General features: G+C 41.6%; 3 protein-coding genes across 17 annotated transcripts in view; all 3 read left to right on the top strand.

The window, feature by feature from the left end:
- si:ch211-285f17.1 (sickle tail protein homolog) overlaps positions 1-13,461 on the top strand; it is a 97,794-nt gene extending 84,333 nt beyond the window's left edge. For 8 of the 13 annotated variants that reach the window (XM_053861079.1, XM_053861075.1, XM_053861073.1 and 5 more), the window contains 13 exons: positions 463-596; positions 674-849; positions 2,057-2,178; positions 2,255-2,402; positions 3,473-3,920; positions 4,410-4,599; positions 4,664-4,950; positions 5,110-5,262; positions 5,454-5,576; positions 8,118-8,198; positions 8,274-9,803; positions 10,284-10,415; positions 11,701-13,461. In XM_053861079.1, the coding sequence (XP_053717054.1) occupies positions 463-596; positions 674-849; positions 2,057-2,178; positions 2,255-2,402; positions 3,473-3,920; positions 4,410-4,599; positions 4,664-4,950; positions 5,110-5,262; positions 5,454-5,576; positions 8,118-8,198; positions 8,274-9,803; positions 10,284-10,415; positions 11,701-12,210 (4,034 nt within the window). In that variant the 3' untranslated portion in view covers positions 12,211-13,461. The remainder of the gene's footprint in view (positions 1-462; positions 597-673; positions 850-2,056; positions 2,179-2,254; positions 2,403-3,472; positions 3,921-4,409; positions 4,600-4,663; positions 4,951-5,109; positions 5,263-5,453; positions 5,577-8,117; positions 8,199-8,273; positions 9,804-10,283; positions 10,416-11,700) is intronic. The other 5 variants (XM_053861076.1, XM_053861074.1, XM_053861084.1 and 2 more) reach the window with 5 other exon arrangements.
- Positions 13,462-13,607: 146 nt separating this feature from the next.
- On the top strand, positions 13,608-15,853 carry si:dkey-96n2.3 (uracil nucleotide/cysteinyl leukotriene receptor). 2 transcript variants are annotated; one of them, XM_053861087.1, is made up of 2 exons: positions 13,608-14,028; positions 14,689-15,853. In XM_053861087.1, exon 2 carries the CDS (start codon positions 14,708-14,710, stop codon positions 15,614-15,616), a length of 909 nt encoding a protein of 302 aa, XP_053717062.1. In that variant the 5' UTR covers positions 13,608-14,028; positions 14,689-14,707; the 3' UTR covers positions 15,617-15,853. The 2 variants fall into 2 exon arrangements, with proteins under 2 accessions (XP_053717062.1, XP_053717061.1); XM_053861086.1 differs by having other exon boundaries at positions 13,608-14,052.
- Positions 15,854-17,164: 1,311 nt separating this feature from the next.
- nphp3 (nephronophthisis 3) overlaps positions 17,165-22,739 on the top strand; it is a 30,320-nt gene continuing 24,745 nt past the window's right edge. Inside the window, exons 1-14 of one of the 2 annotated variants that reach the window (XM_053858577.1) lie at positions 17,165-17,197; positions 17,677-18,028; positions 18,706-18,831; positions 18,908-19,058; positions 19,135-19,287; positions 19,532-19,665; positions 20,342-20,502; positions 20,573-20,729; positions 21,543-21,617; positions 21,688-21,855; positions 22,020-22,123; positions 22,188-22,302; positions 22,359-22,502; positions 22,578-22,675. In XM_053858577.1, the coding sequence (XP_053714552.1) occupies positions 17,705-18,028; positions 18,706-18,831; positions 18,908-19,058; positions 19,135-19,287; positions 19,532-19,665; positions 20,342-20,502; positions 20,573-20,729; positions 21,543-21,617; positions 21,688-21,855; positions 22,020-22,123; positions 22,188-22,302; positions 22,359-22,502; positions 22,578-22,675 (1,910 nt within the window). In that variant the 5' untranslated portion in view covers positions 17,165-17,197; positions 17,677-17,704. Of the gene's footprint in view, positions 17,198-17,231; positions 17,586-17,676; positions 18,029-18,705; positions 18,832-18,907; positions 19,059-19,134; positions 19,288-19,531; positions 19,666-20,341; positions 20,503-20,572; positions 20,730-21,542; positions 21,618-21,687; positions 21,856-22,019; positions 22,124-22,187; positions 22,303-22,358; positions 22,503-22,577; positions 22,676-22,739 lie in introns of those variants that run through there. The other variant, XM_053858578.1, reaches the window with a different exon arrangement.

The raw sequence follows: 22,739 nt of genomic DNA, 5'->3' as shown, positions 1-22,739 counted from the left end.
CAGGTCTATGCAGCTGCCACTGAGCATGTGAGACAAACAAGAGTGAAAAGGGTTTTGGGGATTAGAGGGACAAAAGTTTTTTCACTGGTTGGCCAAACAGAAGCGAAGTCCACGTCAGCACGGCTTACAGTCTCTATGAGGCGATTGTTTGACTGCAGATAGGACGACAGATTTTAATGGCTGCAGAGTTGTTATGAAATTGCTACAGTTGATTTTCTGTTTACCCCTATTTTTGATTCAGCAACTGTCACTGAAATGTGCTCACTCCTCTAGCAGCTGGTTATGCAGTGACTCATTGATTATTCTCAACCTGATGCTGAGATCTAAATTGGGGTCAAGATAAAGGAGATATCGCCGGCTATATGACACAACATATCAAATGCATGTTTGTGCTCTAACGTAGACAACCAACAATCTTGTTTACATGTCTTTTTAACACTGGGTCAAATATTTTATGTGCAGGGGGTTCTCCAGTCTTGGTGCAAAAGCATAATGGGCCACCTTCAGATAAAACGCCACTCAAAGTCAACCTCCTGCAGTTCAGGAAGAATGTGTCTGACCTTCGGTTGCAGCTGCATCAGATGCGTCAGCTCCAGGTAAATCCTTACTCTTTTATATCTATGTGCTATATCCTGAGTCACATGAGATATGTTCACCCCTTTTTTTTCTCCAGCTCCAGAACCAGGAGATTTTACGGGTACAGCTGAAGAGGGCCGAGCAGGAAATAAGCGTCAAACTCTCTGAGGCCATGCGACGTGTGGAGGACCCTGTCCAGAAGCAGAGAGCCACAGTGGAAGAGGATCGACACAAGTACCTCGGCCTGGAGGAGCACGTTCTCAAACAACTCAGGTGCACTTCACAGCAACAGTTAGCTTGTCACGATCATTATATATAAAGCTGATTTATGACTGCCCGATTTACGGAGCTAGTCATTAACCCCTTGTGCATCTGAGGTCTTTTTTTGAGAAAAATCCCCAAAAGGTAACATTTTATCAGCTCATCCCCGTGGTAATCCAGAAGACGACCAACGCCCTGAAAAGATCACAGCCTTGTATAGACATGCCTGCATAGGAGAGACTCTCTAAAACATAGAAGGCTTTTATTTCGCTTCATCTTTAATTCACCACAGTCAGAGCTGTGATTGAATTTATGTGTTCTTGAAAGACCTGGTCAAACACTTAGTGATAAACGTCAGTGCCAATAAACAGGGTGATAAGAGCTTGAGTGGGCCGAGAGAGGTTTCAGGAGTAAACTCACTGTTGATGTCTGCCGACTAGACTGTTGTAAAGACGCAAACGTTGGAGCATTAAGTACGATTTGGTTACTGAAACGCATTTTATAAACCTTTTAAGATGATATTTTGATCTATAGTGTCGATTGCAACATACTGTGGATATTAACTCTGTATTTAAAACCTTTTTGCCATGTGCATTTCTTTTTCTTTATTTTTAATCACCTTTAAATTATTATTATTATTATTACAATAATGTTGACATTGTTGTTTTAATTGATATTATTATTTTGTACGCTGTTGAGACTTCTTCACCTTGGTTTACTTCCACATGAGCACACTGTTATAATTTGGTTTGCATCAGCTTGTTGACTGTTAAGAGTCTTAGTTATAACCTGGCTTTTAGAACTGTCTCATCATAATGGCTCATTGTTTATGATTCAGTCTTTAGCACCACTGAATGGTATCCTACTTTTGTCACAAAGGCATCATGTTGTCCATCTGTCTGGAACTTAGTTTATTTTAGTACTGTTTGGGTGAGTCATTATGATTTGTTTTCAATATGAGGAAGTGCCTGCAGAATCCTTATGTGTGCCAATATGTGATGCTGGGAAAAGTGTAATCTAATCTTGTCCAAATAATCTGGATTTGGACAGGAATGTGCCAAATGCAGCAAAAGTTGATGTCAACAATAATATCAGTTTTCTCAGGTGTCGCAGTATTCACCAAAGAAATGCATTCAAGTTGATGCATAATGAGTGCTATTTAACGTTTACGGCTGTGCTATGTAATTGTGTTTTAATCTCTTTATTTTGGTTTCTGCAGTGATCTGGAGCAGTATGTGGGTGTTCTGCAAAAAGACACTCAGAGAGCTGTGACTCTCAAAGAGGTGGAAGAGGGGGCTGTGACTCTGAGAAACGTGGGAGAGTCTCTAGCGGGCCTCAAAGGTAAGATAGATGACAGAGTGGAAGATAATACATTTTGTTTACTCCCTGTAATGCTTTACTTCTACCTGTGCTGCAGGAGAATTTCCTGCCTTGCAAACCAGAATGAGAGCCGTGCTCCGAGTGGAAGTTGAGGCTGTGAAGTTTTTGAAGGAGGAGCCCCATAAACTGGACAGCATGCTGAAGAGGGTGAAGAGCCTCACAGACACTCTGAGCAGCATGAGAAGGTACTGTAAGGGATTAAAATTGACTGTGACCTTGAGTCCCATTTTTATTTTAGATTTTATTTCTTGAAGGATCCAATGTAAATGTATGTGGCCAACAGTTTATACAGCACACGTGATTTTGCTTATTATAAAATTAATAAAAATGCATATCAATATCAGGCATAAACACATCTGGTGGCTCTAGAACTTATCTCTGACCTTAGATTGCTGTAAAGGAAGACTTTTTGGGGGGGAAACTGGATACAACCACAAGGGTTCTTTAAAAAGTTTTCATCATAATGCCATTTTGTTTGATGTCATATCTTTACAAATAATCATTACTGACCATTTAATAAAAAAAAAAAATCTTATGTGAATTTAAATTGATCAGATTATGTGTGCACCAGCATTAAATTGAAAGGTGTGTGCTATTAGAGGGGGGCTATGTGTTTAGGTTCGAAAATGAGAATCAATGGAGCAGATGCAGCAGCTCAGGTGCTGAACGTCAATGATTGGATGGATACAAAAATTGCCCCCAAAAGAGCCTGTGATGTGGTAGATTGCACGAAATGATTGCAGTCGGCGACGGTGCCCTGGTTTAATCTCCGAGCTGATTCTGAGCTGCCAATGGTCCAACCTGATTTTGCTCCCTCATCTCCAGCAAACTTTTCATGAATCATTTTTTACAGCAGGGTGCTGAGCTTAATTTCCATTTTAATATTCTGCAGACCTCAGACCAGCTTCTGCTGGAACTGTGAACACATTGAGCAATTGAAAAATGATTTATTAGTGATACAGCCATACACATAGGATCCTTGAGATCTAATGTTTATTTTACTGCAACAAGACTGAAGTCTTGAATAAAATAAACACATCCAAAGAAAATTTTCGTTTAAAAAATAAACCTGACCGGACGTAAGATGATTTATCACTCAGTGAAAGTATCTGATTTTGCACATTGTAGAATGTAAAAGTTGACCTTGTACATTGGTGATAAAAATGCACATAGAACACAATATTTTTAACACAAATACGAGAATTGTTTATAAAACATTCTAGAGCAGCCTGTTTTCTGTGATTCAACTTTGCAGATCAGCAACTGAAACTCCTCAACTAGCTCCCGACTCTACAGTTGTGGACAACGGGCGACACGTTGAGACTGCTCCCTCTACCCAACCTGGCACAACAGCGCCCCCATTGGAGCCTCAGAATTCAACAATTAAATCCGAGGTGATGCCTTCCTCCCCTATGGTCATCCATCACGCCCAGAGTTCGCCGGTCCACATGCAACAGTCCCAGCAATCTGCAGCGCTGTCTACTCAACCAAGCCCCCCGATGACACCCACACTAGTTCAGAGCACTAACAAGAATCAAGGCCGAGAATCTCCCAAGGGAGTCGATCCACCAAGTCCTGCCCACCGTAAGAAGACAAATGGAACCTCCGTGAATAACGGGAACGGCCTTTCCATGCAGGATCATGTCATTGAGGAGCTGCAGAGCAGTCAGGACAAGTGCAAGAGCAGAGCCATTTCCATCGAGGTATGTTCTCAACATTTCGGTCCAACAATGGTGTACATGATGAAAAAGTCAAGTTTAGAGTAAAAACACACGCATTTAACATCTAATTTGTAGTTGTACGAGTGACTGCTGATATGCAGCACTGTGCCCATATTTTGTAGTGAGTAAATTATATTTTTGATGCAGACATAAAGCTATCATGCTGATGAAAGTTCTTTCTCAAGGCCTGGGGAATTTTTCATGGTGTTGCACAACATACTTTCCCAATTCCTGCTAATAAGTCTGTTGCGTCATTAATTCACTTATACTCTCAGTGACTTGACTTCACACTTGTTACTTCTCTAAAGCTATTTTCACCTTTGATTTCTATTTACTCCAAACAGTTTGCCATTTGAAACTGTGTGCTGATTTTAGTGCAGGAATAAACAGGAACAATGGTTTAGTATGGCCTTTCCAGCTAGTTGAAGTGAGGAGTAACTGAGCTGATCACACCTCACGTCCTTCCTGCAGGCAGCTGAGAAGGAGTGGGAAGAGAGAAGGCAGAACATGGGCCAGTTTGATGGAAAAGAGTTTGATAAGATCCTCCAGGAGGCCCAGGCCAACATGATGAAGGGGCTTCCCCCTTTGGAAGTGCAAGAGTGCCCACCCCAGCAAAATGCAGACTCCACAAAGACCCCCAGTCCAGTGGCTTCACCAACTGGTACGAGGTTTATTATGAACGCATAAGGAGCTGAGATGGTCATTTTTTTTCTCTGTTGTTTCAGATATAAAGGAGCCTCCATCTGAGTGTGACTCAATCAGACCTGTCAAGAAGGGACCTGAAAAGCTTCCAAAGCCAGCGATGGAGAAACCAGCCAAACTTTCACAAGAGAGACCCAAGACTATCAGCAAACCTACGTCATTAGAAGGCCTCACAAGACAAGGGTCGGACAAGTCTGGCAAGTTTCCACCGCCTCCTCCTCCTAGGAAGACCTACTCCAGCTCAGGCATGACCACTACTCGTTCTGGAGAGGTGGTCTACACCAGCAGAAAGGAGTCTGTATCTTCCCAGGTGTGTATTCGTCTCTTGTTGTCTCCCTGACTGTGTTTTAAGCAAAGAAAATGCGTCTCGTCACTTTGCATTAAGGTGTTGGGTTAAGTACAAAGTATGTGGTCCAGGTAATAAACAAGAAGGTAGTAGTCATCAAACTAGATTGTGGTCTACTTTCAGGAGGGTGAAGAAGAAGCTCCACCTCCAACTCCGCCGCCCAAACCCAACAAAATTCAACCAGAAGCAAAGAAGCCTGTGACGCCTCCTCTTGTACCTGCCCCTGCAGCTAAAGAGGATGAGGATGATGGGGACAAGATCATGGCAGAACTTCAGGTACACACACACACACACACACAGAGGCAAAATCTCACTGACACAGAGACGTCAATCATTTCTTCTCTTGGTGGTGGGTCTAACGGTGGGGGAACTAACCCGGTTCTTCATTTTCTTGGTTGAGGTGTTCATTTTGTTTTGTCTTCAAATACCCTTTTTCCATTTCCTCTGCAACTCTCTGCAATATGCAGGTTTTCCAGAAGTGCACAGTTAAAGAAGTAGGGCTGAAACATACAGTAGAGCCCACTCCTGGAATTGAAGCACAAATAAGAGAAATCAGAGCAGGGGATTTATTGCCACTCAAAGAGAAAAAGGTAACCCATTTGTCTTCGTTCCTCTGTCAAGCTAACCCCGCCTGCCTCTGCCATCTGTGTGAAACTATTAACGACTTTACCTCAACACTTGTTTGACTGCATCCTTGCTTTGGCTCTGGAGATATATGCATCACCGCCTCTGGTCCCCCAACTTTCCTCGCTGCCTCATTTTCTTCTTTCAATCCCTCTGGAAGTTTCCAGGATCAAGTCTGCAAGATTACACAGTAATTTCTGCTTTTGTATGTCTATACATGACAACTGTTTCCTCTAATCAATAAAACACATCTGCACTCTTCTGTGGGTAGTTCACTTCTCGTGTGTCTTGCGTTGTTTAATTTTAATCTCTCGAAAAATATCTCACCATTTGGTTGTTATCAGTACAGTCTGAGGGAACAGATTTTTTTTTGGTCACAATGATGTCTGAAAGGTCAAAGATTTTTCCCAGAAAGTTTTCACTTGTTATGAAGTAAAGAAGGTTTAACTGAGAAATGTTGTCCCAGCTTGCTGTGCCAGCCGCAGGCACAAACCAGCCACCAGATATTTTTTTTTGGCTGGACGACAAGTACGTGACAGCAGCCGAGCATCTATCCAGCCCGCATCACTGCCCTGGTGTTTTCACACACAAACTAAGAAAACAAAAGCTTCCACTGAGACTTAGCAGGAGCACTGTGTGACTACTGCTTTTGAATGATTTGACAGTCAAGTTGGTGCTTGTAGTTTGTGTACAGATGGTGGCTGGTTCTTTCCGTTGATTCATAGCTGAACTTGTCTGTCATCAAATTAAAGCAGCCTTAAAAATATACGCAGCCAAACCAGGTTGATCTGTAAAAGCCCCTGAACCCAGAGACACTGCTTCTGCATGAGGAATAGCCACTCTGGAGTGGGTATTAGACCCATACCTTAGTGGAACAGTGTCACGTGGTGGTGCTTGAAGTGTAGCCCGCTCTCACTTAGAGGAGAAATATTTTAAGGATAGTGAAGGTGACAAAATGAAAGGATGGGAGGCTGGAGGGCTGGGTGCAATGTTATGCTTATCTAATCTATTATTTATAAGTGTCAACTTAAAGCAGATATTCATAAACAACGTTTTGACTTTGATCTCTCTTAAACCCAAGTTATCAGTGCTTGGTTTAACTCTTCAAATTCTTATGTGACTTTTGTTTGAGGATAAAACCATAGTTTTTAGAATGCAATTTGATGATCTGAGAAATTATTAGAATGTGTTGCAGACTTGGTTCATTTTAGATGAGTTTAGTTATTTTGCATGCGTCTGTCTTTCGTTTCTGTTCAGTTAGCTTCACTTTCCTTGTCTTGGTCTTCTACTATTATCAGCTGGCTTCTGCAGAACTTTACTTCCTTTTATCTCACACAATCGCTTTCGTCAATTCCTACTTGCATTTGAATTATTTTGTGACTCGAGGTACAATTACTTTGAACAGTAAACACTTGACATATGATTATATTCATTTAATTGTTACTGCTTGAAGCTAAGATGTAACTACCGGTAGTTTAAATATAGCTTCTAAATTTAGTTAGTTTCTTTGGTTTCTGTTCTGTCCGTTTAAGTGCAGTTTTGGAAGTATTTTATGTATTTTTTTTTCTTTGCTATGCTAGTAACTTGTAACTGGAACATTTAAAACAAACTTTTTCAGCTGACCTTAAGGTGAAAAGCTGTAGCTGATGATCTGAATCATGTTTAAAAACTATAAAGTAAAATACTATGTAGGTTTGTTCATGGTTGCTGTCACTATATTATTGTTACATAAGCATTTGATGTTATTCATTTTTAATGTGAATATTCATTGGTTTGTTTTTTTTTGTCTTGGAAAGAATTCACCTATACTGCATTATCAGTACATTCATAAGACATCAAAACGATTTATCTTTATGCCTTGTAAAGATATAAAAGTTCATAACTATGATAAAACTAATAAAAACACAGATACCTGGTAAGTTTCATTGTACTTACCTCCTTATTAACAGTACTAAATACCAACTAAGTGATTATTGTTATCACTGAATTGCCAGCTAAATACTGAGTAGTTACTGTGCCATAAAATAAAGGGCTACCTATAAAGGCAGTATGCATCATTTTCCTATAAATGTACTAATATTGAGATGTAGATGAAACCTTAGTATGAAGCGTGACCAAATATTCAAACCCAAGTACAATAAGTTGCTGTGTTCATGCACATAATATATGGTTACTTGCATTCTCCAAAGAGATGGAAAAACTTACGGAATCCAAATCCATTTTTAGTTCTATAATCTTGAAAAAAAGACTTGGATGAACAGAAATAGCTGATATTGCGTTTCTTACACAAAGCCGCTTATAGTCTTAAACCGTGATGTTCATTAACATCTGCTGAATGTACTCTGCTTGGCAGTAATCATACACAAAAAAGTCAGCAAAAGTAGTTATACAGCTCATACAGAACAACTGCTATGTTTGCAGCTGTAGATTTTTTCCGCTGCAAGCGATGTGTCAATTCAGCGAATGGCAATCGCACAGTCATGTAATCCCCTCACGCACTGTTCTAGCAGAGCTCAGAGCCCAGTCGCGACGATAAAGATCCAGACACAGATGAAAATGGAAATTCTGCCATACGAAAGAGCCAAGGGGTATGTACTCGCGTTGTCACACTGTTGCCACTTCTTTTTAGTTTTCTTTGTTTAACTCATCTTGCAACTTTTCAGGTCATTTACTATGTGACGGGGAAGATTCCCAAAGAACCCTTGTCAGCAATGGAGGAAACCCCTGAACGTCGCGAGCTAGCACCGCCTCAATCTCAGGTGTCAAATGTCAATGTTAATGAGAATTCTTCGAGCCAGCAGCAGCTCCATTCGCCAGTGTCACCCAAATCACCGCCGCCTCCGATATCGCCGAAACCCGTCGGACTGAACGGATTCAAATTTCCCCGGAAACAAATGAAACGCGCAGAGTCTTTGAAGACCGCAGCGGAAATGGAGAAAGGGAAAAAACTTAAAATTACTAAGGAAAAGAAAATACATTTTTCTTCCAGTAAGGTTGTAGTGCGTGAGCCTGCAGTTGCTGCTGCGCCCCCTGCGTTAAAACCTGTTCATAAAGCTGTGGAACCAGAAAAAGAATTACCTGTGAGTGATGGAAAGTCTGTTGATGAAGAGGCGGGCCTTAGTCCTGACCTACCTGGAGAAGAAGCCCCTCCTCCGCCTGACAACATTGCCTTCATGGTCACCAATACAAAAGTTCAGGCACTTTCTTGTGGCGAGTACCAAGAGCTGGTCAATGCCAAAAAAGACAGTGTCGAGACTGTTACTGTTGGTGGTTCTGCAAAGCGAACAAACACAGAGGAGGATCCCAACGCTCCTTTAGATAATGGTTTCAACAAGAAGCCTGTTATCATCATCTTTGATGAGCCAATGGACATCCGCTCAGCGTACAAACGCCTGTCCACTATTTTTGAGTGTGAGGAAGAACTGGAAAGGATGTTGTCAGAAGACCCCATTGTTGAGGAGAGCGAGGAGTCTGACAGCGAAAGGAGTGTGGGTCACGTGAAGGAGGCCGACATGGTTGACGGCAAAACGGATAATTCTTCACACAGCAACGGAGACCACACAAGCTTGTCGTCCTCGTCTTCATCCTCAATCTCTGAGCTAGCTGAAGGTAATGGCGGGGATGGAGATTTCAAGGCGGATGGGAAAAAGAAATTCAAATTCAAGTTCCCGAAGAAACAGTTCGCGGCTCTCACCCAGGCCATCCGCACCGGCTCCAAGTCCGGCAAGAAGACACTTCAGGTGGTGGTGTATGAGGATGAGGAGGAATCGGACGGCACGGTGAGGCAACACAAGGAAGCGAAGCGGTACGAGATCGCTTGCTCCAAGTCTTCTACTGAAGCAAAGTCTGTGCCACTTCAAAGACACAACCCAGAGACTATCTGCAGGACAAATGAGATCCGCAAGAACACTTACAAGACCTTGGACAGCTTAGAGCAGACCATCAAGCAACTGGAGACCACCATCACTGAGATGGGACCCTGTTCCCCAGACGATATAGAACCAACAAAAGGCGGGAATGGGACCATCTCCGAGGGGTTAAAAAGGTCTTCCTCACTACCTGCTTCCAGAGGTCCTAAGCTAGCCAGCAAACCTTCCATCGAGAGGAAGTCAAAGCCTCAGGTCCTCCCTCGCCCTTCAGTCATCCCACCCAACACCACCACTGTCCTCAGTGTCCCCACCACAGTTCAACAGGTCTCTCTCTAGCTCTTGTCGCTCCACAGGGCTTTGGGTCCTTCTCTTTTAAACCTACCTTTACTCCAAGCTAACCAACTGAAATCACACAATCATTAATCCACTCCACAGGAGATGTAGGAAATGTCGCCTGTGACTTTCCCCCTCTTTAAAATCATGGTGACATGATTCGGGTGGCATTTTGGCAGGTTCCTTCCCACCGCCCTTTTTCTCTGGCAGGTCATTGCTAAAACTGAGGGTTTCAGCAAGTGGTAGTGACTCTACTGACTTATTGTTGTCGTCCCTAATGTTGACTGCATGTGCTGATTTTTTGTGTAAAAGGTTGTCAGTCCCTCTTTAGTGCATGATCTTTAACTGGTGTCAATCGTTCTGGTCATGGACCTACAATCTGTGTCCTGGTTTCTCACTCTTTCTATATGGTGTGTCTTCCTTTCTTTTGTTTTATTTTTTGTTTTGTTTTTCGTTTGGATCCCCCTGCAGAACACCAGTGTCGCGTCCCCCACTAGTCGGATGCCCGTCCCTTTGTCTGCGAAGTCCAGGCAGTCGTCGGCTACTACTGACAAAGCAGGGAAGCAACAAAAACTGCAGGACGCACAAAGGCAGTTTCGCCAGGTAGTTTTATTGTAGGGACTTAGAGGGATCAGAAGTATGAGGCATGTGTATTAAGGCGGGGAAAAGACTTACCAAAGTGTTTTGAAAAAAAATAAGTAAAAACAAGTCCCAATCTCTCAAGTCTGCTCTGACAGGAAGGCATGTTTGACTCCAGACTGTTACCCCATAACATCACTGTACTGTATGCTTCTGCATGTCCACACTGCTCATGGTTTTCACTGTGTTGGTGACTAAGCAAAAAAGGAAAAGGAGAAAAGGAATCCTGTCATCATCTGAGTTGTCATCACATCTCCAGTTTCCATCACAGCTGAGTTCCTAAACAGTGTCGCCAAAACGTGCCCAGGACGCTTGCGGCTGTGTTCAAATCCAAACCTACCTTGACTTTTATGAAGCTATACTGTACTACTCCCTTCGCTCAATGCACCTCTGCTTCAACGCAACACAACTGCACAGCTTTTTAACCCCACGGTGACCAACTGTATTCCCACGGAGGAATCACCACCCTGCACCCTCACTCTGTTTTCACTCACACCCCCTAGAGCCTAACACCTGAATACCCCCAGCTGTTCTTTGCATCCTGTTTTCTGCATCCTCTCCGGACCCCTTCAGAGCGCCTAACAATCTTTCTAACTCAGACACAGATGCCCGTCTGCCACTGCTGTCTAACATTTGTTTCTCGGTAACATGTCCTTGCGGTTCAATGTGTCTTTTCTTTTTTTAAAAGAAATAGAGCTTCTGTACATGTTTTAGTTGTGTCTTAGTGGTGTATTTGTTTGTGTAAACATAGTTTGTTTCATCCTAACACAATGGTTTCATTTGAAAACGCTTTAAGAATTTTAGAACCATTTTTTTTGCCATTTTTTGTTACCAAGGAAAGGAAGGCTACTATGAGTGCACCAGCCTTCTATTCAGTCACTTTAACTGAGCAGGACTCCAACCTTTTCTGTAAATTTCACTACCCAGTGTCACACTTAATCAAGGGCCAAACTCAGAATGGGCATTTCTTTTTGACTGTTAATTGTAGATATAACATGAATCACTGTCTGGTAAATATAAAAAATAACTGCAATTTTCTGTTAAAATTTTCTGGTAAAAAAGTCCAAAGTATAATGCATCAGATCCGCCAACATCATAAAACCTTATTGTGGGCACACTTTTTAGCGTTGACAATGAAACCTTTGTAGTTTGGTAACCTGTAGATTTGTCTTGCCATTTAAGTGTATTGTTTGACCAGTTTTTCTTTTTGTTTTGACAACCAGTATCTGTTTGGCATCTCTGTTTACAGGCTAACGGAAGTGCTAAAAGAGTGGGAGGGGATCATAAAACCATTGCCCCCACTATTCCCACCTCTAAAATCCCTGCTTTTTATCCTAGCTCTACTAAAAGCAGCTCCCAGTCTGTGCAAAACTCTGATGCCGCTAACCTCATTAACCTGTCTGCCTCCTCTACTTCTGTGACAAAGTCCTCTATCTTGTCCCCCCGTTCTGGTCCCCTGCCCTCCTCCCACATCCCCTCCCTGTCTAACGGATCCCTCAAACTCCCCACACCCTCACAACACGCAGGTAAAGCTCTTTCGTTTTCCTCACAGACACAGAATGGTCGAGTGCACTCCTCCTCCTCCTCCTCCTCTTCATTCTCCTCCTCCTCCCCCTCCCCTCTGTCGCCCACTCCTTTGGGCCCAGGTGGAAAGAGCATCCGAACCATACACACCCCCAGCTTCAACAGCTACAGGTCCCACAACGGCAGCAGCGGCAAATCCTGCATCCCAACTGCTACAGCAGCCAAGGACGCTTAGCCCCATTATGACTCTTATGTCTAAAGTGTCCTGCAGGTAGTCCATTTTTTAACACCTTGTTATTTTGTAAGTTGTAAAGTATTAATAATGCACTCTGCCCTTTTGTTTTATTTGACACTGGCATTCTCTCACCAACGCTTTTTATTTCCTTGTTTTTAGATGGAAAAAATATATAAAGTTTTATGGATCTGATGGTGTTGAAAATAGTTTTCTTGCTGTAGGGAATGTAGAGTTTATGTACAATCACATGTAAAGAGTGTTTTATTTTTCAAAAGCAGATCACGGATAACATAGTATATTTAATCTGTCTCTTATTTTGCTTGATGTTCGACCCACACACCTTTGTAAATGCCTTCTGTTTACATAATGTATACAGATTTGATTTTTCATGAATATCAACTGCCAATTTCTGTACCATACGAGTAAAAAAAAAATGATACCATGATTAATATCCAGATTCATTTATGTGCCTACGTGCCAAAGTTGTTGAGCAATGACTGTGTTTCACATATACAGTGGGATCAGAAATAACTAATGACATGGAGCCCTCTGACATGGAAGGGTGCATTTTTATTCATCTATATTTAATGGTTCTAATGTAGTTTCAACAATTACGTCACAATCCATATTGGATAAAATAGTCAATTTTAATTATACGATTTAATAGTGATATTGAAAAAAAGCACATTATTTAGAGAGACAAGACATTGTGTATTCGTGTTGAGAAAACAATGGCCCTTACTAATGTTCAAGTTATGTAGTTAAACATGATAAACGCACTTGGACTGTAACATCAAATATTTGGGTCTGATGAACACTGTCCATCTGAACGCAGCCATTGTTTCACTCAAGGCCGAGCTGAGTCTCAAGATTTCGGGGGATTTAACCAGGCACTCTCTCTGGGTGACCTCAGTATTTGCACTGCTGGTCCTACTTAAGTTTAAGTTGACATGTTTTTGTGTCTAAATTTAAGCTGAACTGATAAAAGAATCTACATATATGGAGCAAATCAAGACGTGTACATAGACGGTTCTCGAGAATTAGTAGTTTTGTTAACAAACCAAAGTTTATTTTTAAGCACGCCTGTCAGATATTGTAGGAGAGTGGTGTTTAAAAATTCATGTTTGCACAGATCTATTTTGTAAATATTGTTGGTTTCTTTCTTTTTTGTAAAGCTTTAAATCTTATGAGCAATTTGGTCAAAACAAAACTGTGTTGGATTAGCCGAAATAAACATTGCATGCGTGGAAATCTTTCGGCATTCAAGTTTTTATTTCCTGGAACGGTGAGTAGTGTGAGTATTAGGCTTCCGATTTTGCGGAAGAGCAACAACAAATGAGAAAAAGAGAAGTGTTCTTTTTTTTGTCACTGACGCTTATTGTCCTGCCAGCTGAGCTGTCAAAGGTAAGATTCTTCATTGTGGACTGACATATGTAAAGATGTATTTTTCAATGCGAGTTTATCCCAGATGGATATGTATCAATACAAGTCACTTGTGTCCTTTTTACAGTGAACTGCTTTTTCAAAATTAATTAAAATAAATTAAAATAAATGTGTAAATAATGTGTAAATAAATATGAAAGAAGCAAATACCCATTTCCAAAAGTGTGACTACTCAGTGTAAAATGTGCTACAGTATTATATAATACTTATATGTTTGACGTACATTTCGTGTTCATATTTTCATTGTCAATTCATAAAAAAATTTGGCCTTTCTACATGCTACTGTCTTCGCCCCAAGGTGGCTGGACCTTCCTCAGAGACAGATCGCTCAGTCACCTGGGAGTTGCTCAACTGCTGCTCCTCAACAGTGCTAAGGTAGTCATCAATGGACTTTACCTGGTGAGGTGTTTCAGATCAGGTCCTCGTGGTGTATTGTAGTACTCAAGACTAGTCTCAGGAACACATTTTCGAGGTCTTGGTCTTGTCTTGGAATTGACTGCATTTAGTCTTTGTCTCAGCCTTGCTGGACCCTGAAGACCAAGGCTGCTTTTCATTTCTGAGTTCCAAGTGTTTTGTTTTGTAAGACAATCACCTGTTCACCAACTATGTCCACATGAAAGAACCTTATTCACATCAGGAGAGCCACCAGTGGGGAGAGGTCAGCCTGCAGCTGCAAGTGCCAAGCTAGATATAAATTCAATATTAATGTGATCAAAAATTACCTCTGCTTATGATGTGGTTCTTTTTGTTCCTTAAATGGATGAACATAATCCATTTAAACTTTCAGGATTGCCTGGGCATCTGGGTGATCTGTCTGTTTGTTTGGATTTACTCACATTTTGCTTTGTCCCATGCTTTCGTTGTTCAGTGACTTCTTAATCGTCTATCTGAATAAATGTGTACTTTTTGCTGAGTGCAGCATTTAGATCTTGTTTGTTTACACTTGCTTGCTTCATGGCAAATAAATAAACATGTAAATGTCTTTTTTTCATGTATTCACCCATATATCTGTTAATGATGAAACACCTTCATTAGATCGTGGTCTCTGACATCCATGAACAACACTGAAGACCACGTCCAGGACCTCCATGCAGGACCATATGAGAACATTCTCTACACCACCTACTACATCCTGGTCTTCATCATTGCGCTCCCTGGAAATGTGTTGGCACTGTGGGCCTTTTTCCAGAGGGGAACTTCATCTTCCTCGAGGGTGTTTTTGCGGCACCTTTCCATGGCAGACATCTGCTATGTCCTCATTTTACCACTGCGTATAGTTTACCACTTGCTAAATTGCCACTGGCCCTTCGGAAATGTTCTGTGTCAGTTATCAGGATTCTTGTTCTACCTCAACATCTATAGCAGCATGTACCTGATGAGTTTCATCAGTCTGGACCGGCTTATTGCTGTTCTTTTCGCCGCGAAGTCCCGTGTTATTCGGAAGGCGGTGTACGCCAATGCTGTGGTTTGTCTTCTCTGGCTGCTGATCATCATGAGCACGAGTCCAATGCTGTTTGCAGGAGCCAATATAAGCAGCAACTCAACAGGTACATGTGGGAAGCTCTACTTAGAGAGGCCCAGTCAGAAGGCTTTAGCGTCAACAGTGGTGGCATTTGTTATTCCCCTCGCCACCGTTGTCATTGCATACATCCTCATTCTGGTCAAACTTCAGTCGGTACGACAGCGCGAGCAGAGAGGTGTGAAGGACAAGGCTGTCAAACTGATTGTTCTTGTTGTGATCCACTTCCTGTTTGTCTTTGTGCCCTACCATGTGAGCAGGGTCATGTACATTAAAAGTGCTGTTGATGGCGACACAACAACAGTACATCGCAGTAGTTCTATAGCTAAAGTTAACCAGGTCACCTCAGCTCTTATGTGTCTCAGTGGCATTCTGGATCCTGTCATGTACTTCTTCCTCAACAAAGTCTACCGAGGGAAATTGCTCCAACTCGTCTGCAAATGATCACTGAGAGGAAATTCATTTGCATCTCTTCTCCTGTCAATGTCACTTTTAAAATGACGGCACGATTGTTCTGTTGCATTTTTATTGCGGTTTTTAATGAATGACTTAACATATGCCAATTACATTTGTTTGTATTATAACTTTTTTTTCTCTTGCTAATCTTTTATTAAAAAATATTATATTTACAATTAGATCATATTTCCATGAAAAATATGTTTAATTTGGAACTTTTTTTGTGCACTGGTGGCTTTTTATGATTTTATTAAAAACTGAATTATTTCAGTCTGCTGCTCCCATTTCTTCTGCATAACTATTTTTGATGTGTAGTCCAGTCTTTTGGGGGGAGAGAAAAAAAGAAGAAGAAAAGATAAAAAAAAAATAATTTGGCTAATTTATATATCTGTCACTGTTCTGGAAAAAAAGATGGTAGAGAGCCACAATGATTTATTCAGAGCTACAAAAAGAAGGCATGAAAAGAAAGAGATTATCGTAAGTTAAATCATATTTCTCAAAAAACTACTAATGAATTTCTAAGCAAAATCTTGTGTTTTCATTTATCTTGATGAATTTTATAGTTTAATTCTGACCTCATGCAGGCTGCTCAATTCCAATGAACAGGCCGCATGTTGAGTCAGGGTTTGCTTGGCCACATGAGTTCAGTTTCTGTTTCTCAAAACTAGTGAAATACAAAACCTCTATTCTGTATCTCTGAAATTTGATCTTTTCACCGTATTGGTTGGCTTTGCTCATAAGTGATAGTAACAAGTATCATAGTGAAATCTTGTTATGTACTATGATGATCCCTGTGAACTGCTGGTGTATTATGGCAGGTAGAAATATGTACTGCAAAAAATAACATACGTACTACATAAAAATAATGCAGTCAATGTATTTTGTGGATGCATGACTTGTAGAGAGCAAAGATCCATGATGACATCATCATTGTCATGTGAACCAAAGCTAAGTGAAGAGACCAAGAAAAGGCAAGTTTGGGATTTCCTCATGAAATGTGGACATATAACAACAACAATGAAGTACAAACCCTGTTGTCTTGAGAGGAAACTGTTTGCGTGAACATCATTGTCAGATGAATAAACATCTTCGTACAACCAGTAAATTTTGTTCTTCAACAAAACATTTTTCTATATTTGGATCCATTAAGGCGAATAGACATTAAAGCAGCAGGCCACAAAGAAATATACATTTTTAAATAATTACGATCTTGTTATCGTTTAGTTTAGGTTTCCTTTCTTGTTGCACCTACGTTAATTATTGTGAAATATCAACAATATGATTTATGTATCAGAGGAATACGATTATCATCCATTATACTATACAGTTAATTCTTTCAGAACAGTGTTCCAGTGATGGGCAACAGGTGTGCAGTGTGTTGAACTTATGCAGCTACGCCTGTCAAAAACAGAAAATAAATTACAAGTAAAGTGATGCTGCTCCCTGAAGTCCAAGTGCTGAGCCTCGCTGCCAAAACATTGATCGGAATTTTCAGAGATGTGCTTCACTTTTTGACGCTTGCGAGCACCCGTCGTCGGAACTTGTTACCAAGGCAGCAGGGAGGAAGCTGTGAGTCAACTTTTCTAACTGTATTTGCTTCGTCTCTTTTCACGTCCAGGACGTTTTAGAGAGCGTGTCTGTTTCATTAGTATGGATAACCACTAGTGTCACGAGTGTACACCCGCGTTTTTTATTCTGTGCCAGCTGAAGAAAACACCGCCCATAAATGCCGCGCTAGCATAACAAGCATCCTTGTACGTGGAGAAGTTAGCTTGTCTCTGCTCTCGTCTGACTGAGTTTCCTGACGTCTTTGACGGTGTTAAAATATAGTTCTCCCGTTTTTTGTGAGTTTTGTAAATATTGGCGCTACAATAATGGGACGAACTGTTTTAATAAAGCACTACAACAAAGTATATATTGTCGCTTACCTCTAAGGTCCTACGAAGTACTCACGAATGTGCGTATCTCTCTGTAAAGTAATTTGTGTACATTTCATTTGCTGAATAGTTCGTGTGTGTAAGTTTCACTTGTTTTCTGTGTCCTTCCAGAGATGTGAATTCTTGGCTGCTGGCCATCATGGGCACTGCCTCCTCTCTGGTCAGCCCCGGTGAAGTGATCGAGGATGGGTATGGAGGTGAGGGTGGTGAAGCCTGCGAGATCCCTGTTGAGGTCAAGCCCAAAGCCAGACTCCTACGCAGCTCATTTCGCAGGGGGCCGCGGGTGATTGGTGCCAGTTTCAAATCCACTGGTTCTGTAGATCTAGAATATGCTGCTGAGTATGAAAAGCTGCGCAAGGAGTATGAAATCTTCCGTGTCAGCAAGAATAATGAGATCTCCTCCATGCAAAAGAAGGAAGCAAAGCTGGATGAAGAGAACAAGAGGTTGAGAGCCGAGCTTCAGGTGAGGTTGTTGGGATTCACCATTATTATGACCACCTATGAAACATTGTACCTTTCCTGTAGGTGTGCAGCTCTTGTTAATCTATCAAAAGTAAGAACACAGGTGAACCGGACACGCGCCCAAAGTTGAATCGATGTAATGATTGATCGTGAAAAACTTCTACAGAACTCTTAAATGACTGCAATGGCCTTGTTTCATGAGTCAGAGATCACCCCAAAAGAGTTCCATTCTTCTTCTTTTCATTTCGGCTTCTCGCTTCGGGGGTCGCCACTGCAAATCATCCATAAATCTCCTCTTTGGCCTTCCTCTCCACCTTCTGCCTGACAGTTTCAACCTCAACATCTTCCCACCAATGTACTGGCTATCACTCCTCAGTAGATGTCCAAACCATCTCCATCTAGCCTCTCTGACTTTGTCTCCTAAACACCTGCCCATATGTGCTGTCCCTCTGATCTACTGCTTCCTGATCCTATCCATCCTGCTCACTCCCAGAGAGAACCTCAGCATCTTCATCTCTGCTACCTCCAGCTCTGCCCCCTGTCTTTTCCTCAGTGCCACTGTTTCCAAACCATACAACATTGCTGATTCCACAGTTCCATTGTGTCCAGAAAAGGGGAATTTTCTGCAGTAATATGCGGTAACTCCTAATGTTATAAATGTGTTCATTTTGACTGTAGGCTTTGCAGAAAACGTACCAAAAGATCCTGCGGGAGAAGGAGAGTGCACTGGAGGCAAAGTATCAAGCGATGGAAAGAGCCTCCACCTTTGAACATGACAGAGACAAAGTCAAAAGACAATTTAAGGTTGCAAGATGGAAATTGTTTTCCACTCCCTTCATGATTTTCCTCTATATTAAATTGATTTTTAAAAATCCCTCAGATTTTCAGGGAGACCAAAGAGAAGGAAATTCAGGATCTCCTCAGAGCAAAAAGGGATCTGGAGTCTAAACTGCAACAGCTTCAGGCTCAGGGCATCCAGGTTTATGACCCAAACGATTCGGATTCTGATGACAACCAAACTACTGTGACTGGTAAAGCCCACTCACTTTGAACTAGATCTTTGGCAACTTATAATTTCAGTACAAACGTACTTTTCTTTGCTTTAAGCGGCAGGGACTCAGTGTGATTACTGGACTGGTGGTGTATTGGGAAGTGAGCCCTCTATGGGAAGCATGATGCAGCTACAACAGACATTCAGGGGCCCCGAATTTGCCCACAGTTTGATTGATGTTGAGGGGCCATTCGCAAATGTGAGCAGAGGTAAGAACAATTTCTATGACATCTGTTATGTACATGTAGCGACATTGGTGCATGTCTTGCTCTGCAAGACAGTTTTTGACCTAATATGTGATAATTTTATGAATTTTATTTTTTTAATGTCTGTGTTAGTGTTCATCTTTTGTTGTTTGCTCATGTTGGTGCAACTTTAAATTGCTTATTAACTTGGTAAAACCGGTACTAAAGTTGTTGTTATTTCAACTCTTCATTTCTCCAACTTGAAAAGACGACTGGGATGCTGCCGTAGCCAGTCTGCTTCAGGTGTCTCCACATGTGCCGCAGGCGTTGTGGAGCAACACTGTGCGCTGCTACATAATCTCTACCCACGAGACCAGAGCAGAACTGGACATCTTCATTAAAGTTAGTGCTCATATTATTTTCACGTCTATACCGTCTCAGTATTAAACAACATTTATTTTGGTTCACATTTATTTGTATGAAAAGATATTGCTTTAAGAGAGTCATGATATTGGCTGTAGTATCCCAAATTATTACTTTTTCATCTACTATACTTTTACTTAAGTCAATAATGAAAGGTGTTCTCTGTCCATCCATCCATCGTCAGTGAATCAGTGCTTAGTCCTGTTCGGGGTTGCTGGCAGTGCTGGAACCTATCCCAGCAGTCATAGGGCAAGAGGCAGGGATATACCCTGAACAGGTCGCCAGGTGCTCTATCAACAAATAATCTTCATCACAGTTATGCGAAGATACTGCTGGTAGAACGACTTGGGACGCAGAGGGGTAACTTGAGAGACTGTAAAATCAAGATTTCAGAAAAATGCCCCTTTTAGTTAGGCTTTTTTTGTGACTAAATGTAAGTAAGTTATAACCGGTCTTTTTGCAAGTTTTCTAATGAAGACTTTCAATTTATGCCGTGACATTTCAAATGGTACTGGTGTTACTTTTTATATTCCATAAGTAAGACTGACTTATGCTGCCATTGGATGAGTAGTACACAAATCCAAATTAACTTCCTCTAGAGGAATTATGGGGTGTTCACATATAAAAATAAATAGTTGTCTTTCATGTCGTGCAGAAACACTCTCCAGTGCTACGGAGGCTATGTGAAGGTCTCGGCCACTTCTATCTGAATGTCTGGTTTGCAGAAGATTGTGCCTCCTCATATTCTTCCATCCGCAAGCAGGAGATTGAGAGGAGCTCTGTTTGTTTGCTGCTGCTTAAATCTAATGTGAACAGGTTAGCACGTCGCTCACAATATTATCAAGCCTTATTTTCTGTTCAACACTCTGACTTTTGATGTCTTCAGTTCAGCAGTGGAGGACTGCGAGGAAGCATTTGTGCGGAATCCGGACGGTCGACCTCTGGTGCTATATCTCAAAGCTGGTGAAGAGCGCTGTTTGTCTGGACCGGCCAGGCAGCTGCTTGAAAGGATCAATGCTGCAGACAAGGCTGCTAAAGTCAAGGTGCCATTTGCAGATTCGTCATCACTAATAATTTATTAAATGTCATGGAAGCCTTTTCTCACCTTAGGTAACAAATATCCCTTGACTAAATTTACTTGTGGCATTCCACATGGTTCGATTCAAACGCCTACCTTGTTTCTGGTTTAAAGAGAGCAGCTTCACTGCACTGGTTCCCTGTTGTCATTAGAAACCACTCAAACATTTTATTGATAACTCTTAATGCCCATCTTTAGCTTGCCCACGAATATGTTACGGAAATTGATGACCTGCCAGGACCTCAGATCCTTGCTGGCTGCCTCAAACTGACCTGAAAAAAGGAAACAAAAGAACACTGGATCATCCTGCTGAAAGGCAATATGTACCGTCACATGTATAACACTTTTAATTCACTCACTACTCTTCTTCTTGTTCTTCTTCTTGTTAATATTATTATTTTATTCTGATTATTTATTGATGGCAAGGGATCAGACAAGTGACTTGATCATCATCCTGAAATATAATCTGTCATTTGTCTACATGTGCTTATCTGTAGCTCTCGAATGTTACGATCCAGCTCAGAGTCAGAATCAGATATATTGCCATGATCAGTTGGGATCCCACCAACTAGGAAAGTGCTCAAAAAAATAAGATAAAATAAAATAACCCACAAACAACGAGAACTGATCACAAATTCATAAATCTGATGGCTAACAAGGCAATAATGATTGTTTGTATCTGTGTTTTGTTGTGGTCGATGTCTGTATATAAAAATGTTGCAGTGTGTTTGAGATTTATGGACAGACAATGTTATTGCATTTTTGAATGATTCCACAGGTGCTGAATCACAGCGGTTCTGCAGAGGAAGGTGCTGCGCTGATTCATAGCCACCTAGAAAGAGTTATAAAACAGGTGCCCTTTTTATCAGGTCGTGAATCCCACGGGGTTGTGCTGTAATTCACGTTACATTACATCGCTTCAGGAGATGTTGGGCCTTGAAGCCCTGGATGATTCAAAGGATTCTGGGTTTGAAGATGGACGTGAGGAGGATTCAGGAGATGTGTTGTGGGATCTGCACGATGAGCAGGAGCAAATTGAGTCCTATCAGCAGGCCTGCAGCAGCAGCAACTCTCAGCTCGGCTTCCAAAAGGTATGACCGGCCAACCCTTGTATAGCGGTAAGAATAAAGGAGGCGCTACATGTACTAAACGTGAACACTATCATCTTTCAGACTTCACTATTATTTCTAAATTTGGAATCTATATCTATATTGCTAGTGACGTAAAGCTGTATTTAAGTTGTGTGTCTTTTCAGTATATAGATCGTCTCAATGACATGATAGCAGCTCCTCCTCCGACCCCGCCTCTGTTGGTGTCTGGTGGACCTGGCTCAGGGAAATCTCTTCTCCTCTCCAAATGGTAGGGAAAATTGAATCTGACCAACATGGTGTGGCGTTTCCATCGACATTTTCCTTTCTGGCAGGATTGAGCTGCAGCAGAAACAGTCGCCCAAGACCTTGTTCCTCTATCACTTTGTTGGTCGCCCGCTCTCTACCAGTTCAGAGCCTGTTCTCATCATCAAGCGCCTCACAGTTAAAGTAAGTGGGGTCCTCATTTGCTGTACCATAAGAATAATCTCTTTCATCACCTGCAGCTGCTGCAGCACTTCTGGTCTCTGTCGGGCCTGACCATGGAGCCGAGTAAGATTTTGGAGGAGTTTCCCCGCTGGCTTGAGAGATTATCAGCGCGTCATCAAGGAAACATCATCATCATTATTGACTCTATTGATCAGATACAGGTAAATGTTCTTTTTGTATGCTGCATGTTCCAAACACTTTTACACATATTACTTATATTTGTGTGTTTTTGATAGCAAGCGGAAAGAAACATGAAGTGGCTGATTGACCCGCTCCCGGTCAATGTGAGGGTGGTGGTCTCCGTAAATGTGGAGACATGTCCTCAAGCGTGGAGGTGGGAGCCCCAAAACTGGACAATTCATCCCTCTGTTCTGTCTCTTATCAAACTAAACCACATT

Source organism: Synchiropus splendidus, chromosome 3 (assembly GCF_027744825.2).
Source record: "Synchiropus splendidus isolate RoL2022-P1 chromosome 3, RoL_Sspl_1.0, whole genome shotgun sequence".
NCBI classification, from domain to species: domain Eukaryota; kingdom Metazoa; phylum Chordata; class Actinopteri; order Syngnathiformes; family Callionymidae; genus Synchiropus; species Synchiropus splendidus.
Note: the sequence above shows the minus strand (reverse complement) of the source record. Positions and strands in the feature narration are given on the sequence as shown.

Bases quoted from the DNA above. Each gene is read 5' to 3' on its own strand.
- si:dkey-96n2.3 (XM_053861087.1), top strand. From the start codon at position 14,708: ATGAACAACACTGAAGACCACGTCCAGGACCTCCATGCAGGACCATAT.